Consider the following 13,147-nt stretch of genomic DNA (forward strand, 5'->3'; position numbering starts at 1 on the left):
TTGAATGCTCGTCATACTCAGAGAGATGCTGATTTAGATGTAAATTGCAGCAGTCTCATTTTTTTTTTACAGAGCTGTATGTATTTTATATAATATGAAACATCATAAATGTTATATCTGCTACAAATAATCATTCCTTCATTATTCCCGTTATTCCTATTCCCTTATTTTTGTGTCGACTAGCAACCTCTCATGTTATTGAAAAAAACACTCATTGCTGTGCTACTGCTTTTACGAGGAGTTAAAGATTTCGGCGGCTCACTCAGGAAGCAGGTCTTGCACAGGTCCATGTCAGTGCACTGAAGACAGCGGTAGCGGTGTCCGGGCGCGATTCTCTCACATCCATCGCACGAGATCTCCACGTTCAAAAGGTCGCAATAGCGTGCGATGAACATGTGCATCTGCAGAGAGGACATGAGGTTACTTTCAAAAATCTACAAGGAAACACACTTAATACACTTGATTAAATTGTCAATATGTCCAATGTTTTAGTTTTGTATAGTCCATTTAGTTCCAGATCAGAAAGAGCTCAGGTATAAACAGTAGAGCCACTAAGAGGGGGGACAAATGAGCATAAATGTATATGTGGTATTTTCCATGGAAAGGAGATTTGTGTAAGAGTGAAATTTACACAAGTTTGGGGTTGAATTCATTGTAAATATTTATAAAGAGATTACGCCTGGCTGGAGCTCTGGAATTAGAACAGGTGTTGACATTTCCCCCCTCATGTGTACCGAGTCGAGACAAAGAGACTCGCTGTTGCGAAAGACACACTTAGGACACAATATAATGGCCATTTTCCTTACTGTCATTCTGCACAGGACACTTGTTTGCTATAAAAACCTAATTATTTACAATGCTTTCGACAACTTCCTCCATTTGTTTCTATTTTCTAAAAGGTTTATGATGTGGTTTTGAAATTCTGTAACTGGGTTTTTTGTAACTAGTTGACAAAGAGCAACATGCAAAAGTGAAGTCTTTGCATGGCAAAATCACTGAACATTAGCATTTCTTTGTGGATTCAGGTGTGTTCTACCTTTCTCTTGTCCTCAGGTGAGGCTTGCGAGATTTTGTCGAACCATTTCTCGAACATGCCGTCCATGCACTCGTCCATCCACTCTGTGTTCCTCTCGAAGTCCGCGATCTCGTCCTCTTCCGTCCACTGGCTGCAGGAATGACAGAGAAAAAGAGGCATAAATCAGCAGACATTAGGGACACTGAAGTCATGCACACATGGTTAAAAATAACTCTGAATCATTTGTGTGTATATAAATTGTTTACTGATTAAATAAACAAGACTGAACACAGAAATCAGAACCTGAAAGGGGGCGCTAAGCTTCATCACACACCTTATGGCGATGTCATGCACGCTGATGTTCTCCTGAGACATGGTGAGGAGCAGATCAGGAAGTCTGATGTCTTCAAATAGAGGCAGATCTTGAACTTCCCAACTCATATCTAGCAGGTGTAGCAGACATGTCTGTACACATGACAAGGCAGGAAGCAGCACCCTGGGGCACAAGATACAAAGCTTTATTCAATTTATTACACACACACACACACACACACACACACACACACACACACACACACGAACACAAAATAAGGGTTTGAATCCTGCCCATAATTCTTGTGCTTGTCTTTGCAATGTGATAGACATAATTGTAAAAAGCTACAGGAATCTGTCGGTAATGATTGCGGCAGGTGGAAACGCTGTTTGGTTCTTCCGGTTTCCTTGTTTGAAATCGGAATACAGATTCCTGCCACCTGCTGGTATAGGAATGTTATGTCTCACGCACACGCAGAACATATACACACTGTTTGGTGTGTCAGAGGTGCCTGCCTAATAATCGGCCTAATTTGCAGCACAATTGGCCGAAGACAATTAATAAAAAAAAAAGGCCAAAAATTGCCGCAATTAATTGGTCGACCTCTAGTTTTAACTTTGTTTTGCACCACTCTGTTTAAGGTTCAATACTTTTCAACACATTTTCATAAATATGCCTGCAGTACATAATATTTTCAGTTTTATTGAATATACATCATTAGTTTAATTTTTGTTTTTGCTTTATTTGTTTCTCTCTCTCTCTCTCTCTCTCTCTCTCTCTCTCTCTCTCTCTATTACATATATATTATATATTAGGGCTGTATATATATATATATATATATATATATATATATATATATATATATATATATATATATATATATATATATATATACAAATAAAAATAACGTGTGACTTACAAACTAGTCGTAGTGTACTATCATTTTAAGGTACTGTAAGAGCAAGTACAGTACAGTATTTGTAGGTTTGGTATACAGCACACACACACTGCAAACCCATATATATATATATATATATATACATACACACACACACACACACACACACACACACACACACATATATATATATATATATATATATATATATATATATATATATATATATATATATATATATAAATAATGCATTCTCTGTAAATGTGAGATTTTGTTTTGTTAAATCATCTGGAGCATGCCTGTGGTCATGCTCCAGATGATTTAACAAAAACAAAATCTCACATTTACATAAAATGCATGATGTAATACTGTGCACAGAAGCTACTTTAATGAATTAAAAAAGCCTCATTCGCACAATAAAATTGTATCTTACTTGTCATTGAGTTTACTGAATCCTTGCACGGCCTCTACTAGCATGTGAATGAGCTGATGGTAGGACGACCTGACTCGATCTTTCAGATCAGGCCCACAGCCAGATAACTGGGAGAAATAACTGGGGGAGAGAGAAAGAGAGAGTTAGAGAGAGAGAAAGAGATAGATAGGGAGAGAGAGAGAGAGAAGACTGCTTTAAAAAAGACACACTAGTAAGTAGGAATAAGGGAAGGGGGACTGAATAAGCAGTAACAGTAACAAAAGAGAAAGCAAAAGAGAAAAAAAAAATCCAGGTAAAATGCTTGAGATATAACCAAAATATAAGACCACTATGAACTTATGTTAATCATCATGGACCTTTACACAATATTACACTATACTAAACAATTCTATGCAGCAGTGCTTCAGTTTGTGTTGTCAATTGAAATAAACGTCATGAAGGTTTAATCTTCTACTCAGCATTGTACTGGATTGATAAACATGCTCATCATTTCATAATTTCAATAAAACAAACCAAAAAAAACCTACATATAAATGGCAGTCTGTGTTTATTAAGTAAATTGTACTGCTGCAGGAGACAGAATTCAGATAGAAAAGAAAATGTGATATGGATAATAATCACATCATTGCATCCTAAACCAAAATCAAATCAAATAATAAGGTACCAGTGACTCCCTCAACCCGAATTACCCCTGTTATCATAGTATAAAAGTAAGAGTAAACATAATCCAAACCATTTAGATGTATGACGAGAGAAGTCGTACTTGGTGAAGTCTTTCTGGCAGGCCAGCAGCTCCTGCAGGAACAGAATGCAGGGAGCCTGGAAGAGGTGCGGTTTCCCCATGGACAGTAAAAACTGCTGCACCATGTCTAAAACTTCACACACACTCGTAGTCTGGGACTTTTTCAAGGCAAGAGTCTGAAGAATGCTACACACAGACACACACAAAAATGAATTAAGGAATTATGAGTATATAGAGATACATTTACTTCTTATTAATTTCTTGCATTTGTTAAAAAGAATACACCACTAACTTCAGAATCACTTTACCACAATGGTTACAAGATATAACTATAAAATACTTATGTTAATGTCTTGGAACGGCTAGAAAACATTAGTTAATTTTATTGCAGTTATAAAATCCAAGTTTTTTTTTTTCCCCAGCTCTCGTCATTTTTACCAAGAAACCACAAATCTCTCCATCCGAATGTTTCCCATGTCTGAAAACTTACAACTCTGACTATAACTGTGAAAACATTTACATTTTATATTACATTTATGGCAATTTAGCTGATGCCTTTATCCAGAGTGATTCACGTTTATCTAATTTCTACAACAATTGAGCTTTATTATATTTAGATATTATATATCTATGATATATCTATAAAAACAAACCTTACCAGAAATGTTCAAATATGTTAAATATGGCGTGTAAATTATACCTGGTCTCACTAATCACCATGTCCTTCACAAAGCTGAATATGTGTTTGAGAATCGGGTATCTGTCTTTGACCGAGGGCGTGGGCCGCGTTTCTTCGACCGAGCGGTAGGAAAGCAGTCTGAGGCGACCGCGGCTAAACGGCGCTCTGCGGGAGAAGGTCAAAGGGGAAACGGGCTCTCCGCACTGCGAATGAAGGCTTTCTGTGGATCCTCTCGAATCCTGAGCACTGCCACTGCTGGAAGCTCCATGATCGGAGGGAGCGGACATCTGAGCCTCTACTTTTATAGGACTCTGTGAGGATGAGGAGGTGGATGGAGCAGGACAGGCCTGGAAATCCCCTTCTGATATAGACACAGAGTAAGGGAATACAGGGAGAACTGGGACAACAGGGGTCTCTTCGAGTTTACAGGGGTCAGGATGTGGAGGAGGGGCACTGGAGGCATCAGGGTTGAACCTGAACAACAGCAAGGTCTTACTGATGCAGATCTCAGCTGGAGAGGGAGCAAGAGAAAACATGAACATGGAAGAGAAAACACATAAAAAGAGTTTGAAAATTATAGTTTCAATAAAGTCAACATTTTCTGGTGTTTAATGTTAATGAAAGCTGAAGTTTTCTGTATTTTTGAGTAATTTTTTTAAAAATAAATAAATAAATGGGTATTGATGCTGGCTGATACTTTCGGTATCAGAACCGAAAATGTTGTACTACACCATTTCTAACTAGTATTATTAGTTGTATTGTTTTCATTAAATGCCGCTTAAAAATAATAATAATCATTTTAAAAAACCAACCCAAAGACTCTGGTGTAACTTCTATGTGACTTTCCCCTTTCTCTCCTGCCCCATTCATTTTGATCACCATGGAACGCTGCTTCATCTCCAACTAAAACACAAAAACACGCTTAAAAACAACTCACATGCAATCGCATGCAATGAATAAAAATGATCAGGTCTCACCATCCATGTCCTGATGCCATCGGCGAGCATGTAGACCTGGAAAAGGTCCTCAGTCAGACAGCTCTGCCCCTGCTTCACCACTGGAGAAGCAAAAAAACAAAACAAAACAAACAAAATAAAAAAACACACTAAGGCAAATCAGATGAATGAGTTGTGGAGAATTCACTGTGTGTGTGTATGTGTGAGAGCTACACAAAGATTCAAGGCTGCTGAATGGGTGTCACAGTTAAGTAAACATCACTAACATTAAGATGATGCTCATATGAAAATAGGGTTTTGGACATGGTCAAGCGCCGGTTTGTGAATGGGGCGGAGCTGGAGGATCAAATGGTAAGGATAACATACCTATGCATAGTTTTTTTATTGAGCGTGCTCAGTGTATAATATAAAGGAGAGAGAAGAGAACCATGAAAAAAAGAGAAGCTGAACCGTTGACTTTTTCACAGGTTTTTTTCAGTGTGGAGAGCTTTATATTATACAAGCTTTATTTTGCATTATATATATATATATATATATATATATATATATATATATATATATATATATTTTGCAAAGAATAATCTCGGAAACACACACACACGAACACACACACACACACACGAACACACATCTCTGAGAATTCAACTTTTCGCTTTCTCGTGGGTCTCATGTCAAACTTTTTTTAACCTCCACCTTTTTAAACTCAAATAAAACTACTCACAGGTGTGTGATCCTTATTATTCAATTCTTCCAACTCTGCCCTCTATTCACAAGCCTATGCTCAACCATGCACCTGCTTCCACCAGTGTTTAAAATATTCAAGTTTTTTTTGTGTATAATACAATTTCTAGAAGCATGCTGGTTCTAGAAAGAAAAAAAAAAAAAGAAATTGCCATAATCACTGTAAATGAACTATTCATTTTTTTATTCTACTCCACATACAGTTAAAAGTAAATGAGAACACAATCAGTTCATTCCTCTGCTTTTCACACATCATTCTTGAACTTTTCATAACTAAAGGCTTTACCAAAGTTCCTGAGAGAAGTCTGGAGCGCCGGGGTGTGGTACACCATAGCCGCCCAGATCGCGTTCACCGCATGATCGACCTTCGACCCGACAGCGATCTCGCTCCTGAGCAGCTGCTTCTTGCAGGACAGCATGAGGTTCCTCATGAGCTCTGTCCTCTCATCACATGACTCACGGGAAGGATCCCAGCGAGCGAAATCCACCAGGAACTCCACTAGGTCATCTCCAGAGTAGACGGATTTGGTCTGTGAGCAAAACACACACACAGGAAGATAAAGATAAATTGATTCTCGAGGGGAAATTTAATATTCAGCTTAATGCTTGCTTCAGAGAGAGATGCATGAATGGATTAAACTGTCCAAATGGGTTTGCTCTGGTTCAGGTTTTGGTTGCCCAGAAACCTCACTGACTTGACAAATAAATAGGTAGCTAACAATGTAATAATGTTTAGGGATCTAGAGTCCTATTACATTCTATTAAGGCAGTATGAGTTTCAGCATCTTTATAATGTCATGCATATTGTATGTGCTTCTAAACACAGTCATGTGACCATCATTTCAGCTATGAGACATGGTGTTCTATCTTGAACTGTGTGTGAAAAGTTTTAGACTCTGACTAGAATCTTTATTTACATCAGTACACGACTTTACTAAAGATCTTGTGGCTGAATGAGCACAAATCTCCACAAGCACTCCAAAATTAAGTGGAACATCTTCCCAGAAGAATGGAGGTGATTATAACAGCAAATGGGGACTAAATGTGGAATTCCTACTTCATAATGATCAGTCTGCCTGAGCGCTTGTACCTGTTTTGTATTGTTGCTGCAGTATTCGAGTTCTCGGCTCCTGGCTGGTCCGATCAAACCGTGTGTGAAAACGGGCTTCCACAGAGGAGAAGAAATCACGTGATTCATTACGGCTGCAGGAATCTCCTTCATGCTGTGAACCTCTTTAAAAAAAAAAATTAATTACAACAATATTTCACTAAAGAATTCATTCTGGGGGAGGGGTAATAGCATTTACCTATTCAGAGTAATACACCTGTTTTTGGATCATCTCCACTGGTCCATGTGATCATATAAATAGAACGTTATGTGATGTATATATCATACCTTGTGTGGATTTCAGTGCCATGGTGCGTGAAGCCAAGCGGCCCATCAGCCTCGACACAAGCAGCTGCAGGTCAGAGATCCAAGAGACGCTGATGTCTGGAAGGCCGAATGCGGTCACTGTGAACTTGTAGCCCCACTCGGTGTTACTGCTGTCCGAGTGGAAGAGGAACTGCAGCTGGTGGCCTGCTTTAAACGTGACTTTCTAAAAAAAATCAAAATGAATAAAATAAATACAAATGAATATATAAATAAAACTCATTTCACTTACTCGTTCCACCATTTTATTTTCCACATTGCTGTATTTTGTTCACTTTCCCTCCTTCAGCATTACAACATAGACTTTGAATTATATAACAGAAAAGTGCAGCAACAGACCAGTTTGGAAAATTATAGGCAAGTAAAAATAAAAAGGTCAAAGTAATTAGCACGTTGTGGCAATAAATTCGTTTATTGCAGTTTTTTTGTGCAGTTTTCCAAAAGTGCAGATTATGGATACCATATTCAATATATATTCAGCAGGCCAGAATAATCCTACTGGACGAAGATGTAGAAAATGGGACCTATGTCAATATCACAGGGAACCAGTGGTACACAAACCATGTAGTTGAGTTACAGTAGAGATATGCAAGGTAAAACACCACTCAAGTAAAAGTGCTCCTTTGAACTTTCACTTGAATAAAAGTACAGACGTATTTGCCTTCAGATGTATATGAGTATCCAAAGTTCTATGATTTATTACGGTTATTATGTTCCTATGATCATTTTTGTCACAAGACGCTTCGCTTAATCAACTCAGTGATTGTGAAAAGACTCTATTGTTACTCTTAGCACCAATCTATTAATAAAATGATACTAATGAGTCAAACATTGATTGATATCTAATAAACATGAGCCCAAAACCTTCTTTTTAACAACAACAACAAAAAGACCACAGGTGTAATGGCAAATTAGAGTCAGGAGTTTCTTCCATCATTATCAGTATGTTGGTGATAAGTAGATACCACCAAGCAGCGATCAAATCCAGGTCAGCGTGCTCTTAACTCTGATTGGTGGATTGCTGGCGTGATCAACCGGTTACGTTTTTATCCACTCAAATAAAAAGTAACGACTGATTTGCAGAATGCAGTCGAGTACAAAAGTCAAATATTTGACTTTGAAATGTAGTGAACTTAAAGTAAATGTCTCCCCAAATAGAAACAGTTCAGTAAAGTACAAATACGAGAAAAAGCTACTTTAAGTACAGTAAAGAATTACATTTACTCCGCTACTGTCCACCATCGTGAGAAACTAATATAAAAACGCATATATCTCACCTTTGGCCACTTTTCAGTGCCCACTTTCATGTCGTAGCGCACTTTCCCTCCTCTGTAATCGGTGAACTCCAGATAGTCGTACCTGTCAGTTCAGTAAAATACAAGTTTAATGGATGATTTAATTACAGTAACAGGTAAAACTCTATTATAAGGAAACATTCATGAATGCATCAGGACCACCTTCTTTTCAGACTGGCTACAAGTGTGTCTCAGTGCTCACAGAAGTGAAGTGTTTTTACATTAGACACCCGCTTCAATAACTTTCCACTTATTTCAGTGATGAAACACTGTTCTGTTCTAGAAAGGTACTTTGTTATGATTTATGCTTTTTCATCAATAATCCTAAAATTCGTTTCATCAGTTAATTTTGTGACAAAGATTTGTTACATTCTATCATATAGGTAGTGAGTGCGTCCTAATTGTGAGATTTCGAACCAGATACCTTTTCTCTGTCTCGCAGCGCTCGTCGAACTCCACCTCGAAATACGTCGCACCGGGACACAGGAACACAGTGTTCTCATGTTTACTGTCTTCGTAATTGTGAGGGGACTCCATGACCCATGTCCTCAACACCACCGGCTGCTGAGGATGCTGCCAGCCATCCACATCCCCCTACAAACCGTGCAGCATTTCATTAGTTAGGAATATATATATATATATATATAAATGCTTTTACTGTCACCTTCTATTACAAACAAATGGATTATAACACTCTGAGATGACCTTGGGAGGAAAAAATAAGCATCTCGCTCACCTTGGAGGACTCTTCTACACCACAGGACAGCTTTTTGAGCAGCTCCAGCAGAGAAAAAAAGCTCCTGAGAATGATGCAGTGAGGAATATCCAGAGCACACATCTCCAGCAGGAAGAGCGCCTACATCAACATATTTTGAGCAAATCTGAGCAACAATACAAATAAATGCTAAGCTTGAATACTTTTAAAAATACAGAACAAAAATGGACAAATATAGATTATGGATGTGCATCAACTCGAATGGGGATCTTTGCTATGCATTTACAGCATATGCTCATTCATCCTTAGTAACTGCCTGATCAGGGTCAATTAGGTTAGGTTAGGAAATTCACACAGCATGCTGACTGTGGTGGGATTTTTCCACCTGCTATATGGTTTAAATAAAAAATGGATACAAGTATGGATTTTGGAGGCATGATACAGGGGTTTTTTGCTGTGGAAGATTTGGCTATTCAAATTTTTCTTTGGACTTTGTGGAAAGGCAAATAGGATTTAAGACAAACAAAGACACACTCCAAAATATAGGCTCTATCTAAAAACACCTGTTTTTTTTAGCCACCTTTGCAGTTTATCATTTTATAATTCTAATATTAAACTATGGCTGCATCTTATTTTAAAAAGAAACTGACAAAATAGCATGCAGAACAGACTTTATAAACATTATGGGTAAGTCAGTACCAGCTGCCTGGTTGCCATGGTGCTGATGGAGTTGCCGAGTTTGGCGATGATGTCGGGAGCAGAGTACGTCTCCAGCAGGGAGCTCAGAGTGGTTTGGGTGTTGGCGAGAAACTGTGCTACATCTGTTCAAATGCAAGCAAAAAGAGCGTTTAAAGCCTTACATCATGGAAAACTCGTGTTCACAGAAGTGCAAATTAAGTACAAGACGCTGACTCGTGTTTTTCTTTAGCAAATGCAATACGAATAATAAAAGTGGATTATGAATAAGTACTTGATACACATAAGAAAAAAGAATGTAGCTTGTAGGATTGAAATGTCTCAAAGTAAGAAAATGACACCTAGCTCTAGATATCTGACTCAGATACAATTACATGCAGATGGATTTTTTTATTATTATTCTTTTCATCTTACATTTGATCAATATGTCTCTGGCCAGATCACAAGATGCCACCACGCCTCCTTTGAGCTGAAGGAAGCACCAGGAGAGCAAACTGCCTTGAAGAGCCCAGAACAGAGAGAGCAGGACCTTTCGACTGGGTCCTCCAGGGTTGTCCACCATCAACATCTCACACTGACACACACACACACACACACACACAAATATTACACTCCAATCACAAACCTGTCTACTATATAAACAATTCACCATAATAAACAGCAATGTCTAACATTACAGATTGTGTTCAAAAGCTGTTTAAAGCCTTCAGGACCCAAATACTGAGTGATTTAAAATATCATACATACCAGACATACATATACATCTACACACACACACACACACACACACACACACACACACATATATACACAGTGGTGTGAAAAAGTGTTTGCCCCTTCCTGATTTCCTATTTTTTGCGTGTTTGTTACACTTTAATGTTTCAGATCATCAAACTAATTTAAATATTAGTAAAAGATAACACAAGTGAACACAACATGCAGTTTTTAAATAAAGTTTATTATTGAGGGAAAACAAAATCCCAAACTACATGGCCCTGTGTAAAAAAGTGTTTGCCCCCTAAACCTAATAACTGGTTGGACCACCCTCAGCAGCAACAACTGCAATCAAGCGTTTGCGATAACTTGCAATGAGTCTGTTACAGCGCTGTGGAGGAACTTTGGTCCACTCATCTATGCAGAATTGTTGTAATTCAACCACATTGGAGGGTTTTTGAGCATGAACCACCTTTTTAAGGTCATGCCACAGCATCTCAATAGGATTCAGGTCAGGACTTTGACTAGGCCACTCCCAAGTCTTCATTTTGTTTTTCTTCAGCCATTCAGAGGTGGACTTGCTGGTGTATTTTGGATCATTGTCCTGCTGCAGAACCCAAGTTTACTTCAACTTGAGGTGACAAACAGATGGCCAGATATTCTCCTTCGGGATTTTTTGGTAAACAGCAGAAGTCTTGCAGGTCCTGAAGCAGCAAAACAGCCCCAGACCATCACACTACCACCACCATATTTTACTGTTGGTATGATTTTCTTTTTCTGAAATGTGATGTTACTTTTACACCAGACGTAATGGGACACACACCTTCCAAAAAGTTCAACTTTTGTCTCATCAGTCCACAGAGTATTTTCCCAAAAGTCTTGGGGAGCATCAAGATCTTTTCTGGCAAAACTGAGACAAACTTTTATGTTCTTTTTGCTCAGAAGCGGTTTTCGTCTTGGAACTCTGCCATGCAGACCGTTTTTGCCCAGTCTCTTTCTTATGGTGGAGTCATGAACACTGACCTTAACTGAGGCAAGTGAGGCCTGCAGTTCTTTGTATGTTGTTGTGGGGTATTTTGTAACCTCCTGGATGAGTCGTCGCTGTGCTCTTGAGTAATTTTGGTCGGCCCGCCACTCCTGGGAAGGTTCTCCACTGTTCCATGTTTTTGCCATTTGTGAATAATGGCTCTCACTGTGGTTCGCTGAGTTCAAAGCTTAATAACATTTTCCAGACTGATAGATCTCAATTACTTCTCATTTGTTTCTAAATTTCGTTGGATCTCGGCATGATGTCTAGCTTTTGAGAATCTTTTGGTCTAATTCACTTTGTCAGGCAGGTCCTATTTAAGAGATTTCTGGATTGTGAACAGGTGTGGCAGTAAACTTTTTTACACAGGGCCATGTAGTTTTGGATTTTGTTTTCCCTCAATAATAAAAACCTTCATTTAAAAACTGCATGTTGTGTTCACTTGTGTTATCTTTTACTAATATTTAAATTTGTTTGATGATCTGAAACATTAGTGTGACAAACATGCAACTGTGTATATATATATATATATATATATATATATATATATATATATATATATATATATATATATATCATACCACTATCTGTGTATATATATATATATATATATATATATATATATATATATATATATATATATATATATATATATATAAATAAAGAACACACCTCTTTAGTGGCCACGAGGAGCAGTGTGTCCATAACGCTGAGGATGGGGAGATGTCAAAGTCAGCTGGTGCTTCTTTCGGGGGCAGAAGCAGCAGACCACTCGGGTCCTGATCACTAAAACAGGAGAGAGAGAGAGGAGTACAGCAGAGACAGAAAGAAGAGACAGAGGAGTGGAAAGAAAATAAAAAAGGCAGAAAAAGTGAGTAAAAAAAAAAAAAATTTTACAGGAGAAAATTTTACAGTTTACATTGTAGTGATGAAACTGTGCATGTGTGTTACCTGAAATAATTACAAAGTGATTCGAATGTCAGCTTAGCCGACTCGGGCTGAGCCTCCTCTGTCAAGTTCTTCTATAAATGGAGAGAACAAAAGCACATGACACACAGACCAGAACACAACTCTCTAGCTCTCTCACACTCACACACATACCATCATGTCAAAGAGTTTGTCCCGTCGGCTCTTTTTGTCTGGGTAGAAGATGGCAGCGCCTCCCAGGATGGTCTTCACTGCCTGTTTCTTCAGAGCTTTCTCCAATGAGGACTCTCCTTCAGACCCATCCACCACTGCACACATCCCAACACCAACATCATTAACCAAAAGCACAAAGTTTTTGCAAACTGCACTGTTAGTTACACAAAATCACTTAGTAGGTTGCAAAAGTGAGACTAGTATTTGAAATGGACTAAAGAACTGGACACCTGACTATGTTACCACTATTTTAGAGGCACACAATTGTATTAAATGTCTTCGGGTAGCATTACATTTCCCCTTCACTTTAACTAGGAGATCCAAACCTGTCCTACCTTGACAATGCCTCTG

The 13,147-nt window shown here is 38.3% G+C and overlaps 1 protein-coding gene across 1 annotated transcript in view; it reads right to left on the bottom strand.

Moving 5' to 3' along the window:
- zzef1 (zinc finger, ZZ-type with EF hand domain 1) overlaps positions 1-13,147 on the bottom strand; it is a 66,084-nt gene that overhangs the window by 30,271 nt on the left and 22,666 nt on the right. The window contains 20 exon segments of the mRNA XM_046838942.1: positions 263-401; positions 1,037-1,166; positions 1,350-1,511; positions 2,660-2,779; positions 3,423-3,587; positions 4,102-4,591; positions 4,893-4,983; positions 5,058-5,137; positions 6,064-6,307; positions 6,868-7,010; positions 7,174-7,375; positions 8,487-8,568; positions 8,929-9,098; positions 9,241-9,360; positions 9,919-10,040; positions 10,330-10,489; positions 12,329-12,375; positions 12,378-12,442; positions 12,608-12,678; positions 12,758-12,891. Of these exon segments, the coding sequence (XP_046694898.1) occupies positions 263-401; positions 1,037-1,166; positions 1,350-1,511; positions 2,660-2,779; positions 3,423-3,587; positions 4,102-4,591; positions 4,893-4,983; positions 5,058-5,137; positions 6,064-6,307; positions 6,868-7,010; positions 7,174-7,375; positions 8,487-8,568; positions 8,929-9,098; positions 9,241-9,360; positions 9,919-10,040; positions 10,330-10,489; positions 12,329-12,375; positions 12,378-12,442; positions 12,608-12,678; positions 12,758-12,891 (2,937 nt within the window).

Source organism: Silurus meridionalis, chromosome 25 (genome assembly GCF_014805685.1).
Source record: "Silurus meridionalis isolate SWU-2019-XX chromosome 25, ASM1480568v1, whole genome shotgun sequence".
NCBI lineage: Eukaryota > Metazoa > Chordata > Actinopteri > Siluriformes > Siluridae > Silurus > Silurus meridionalis.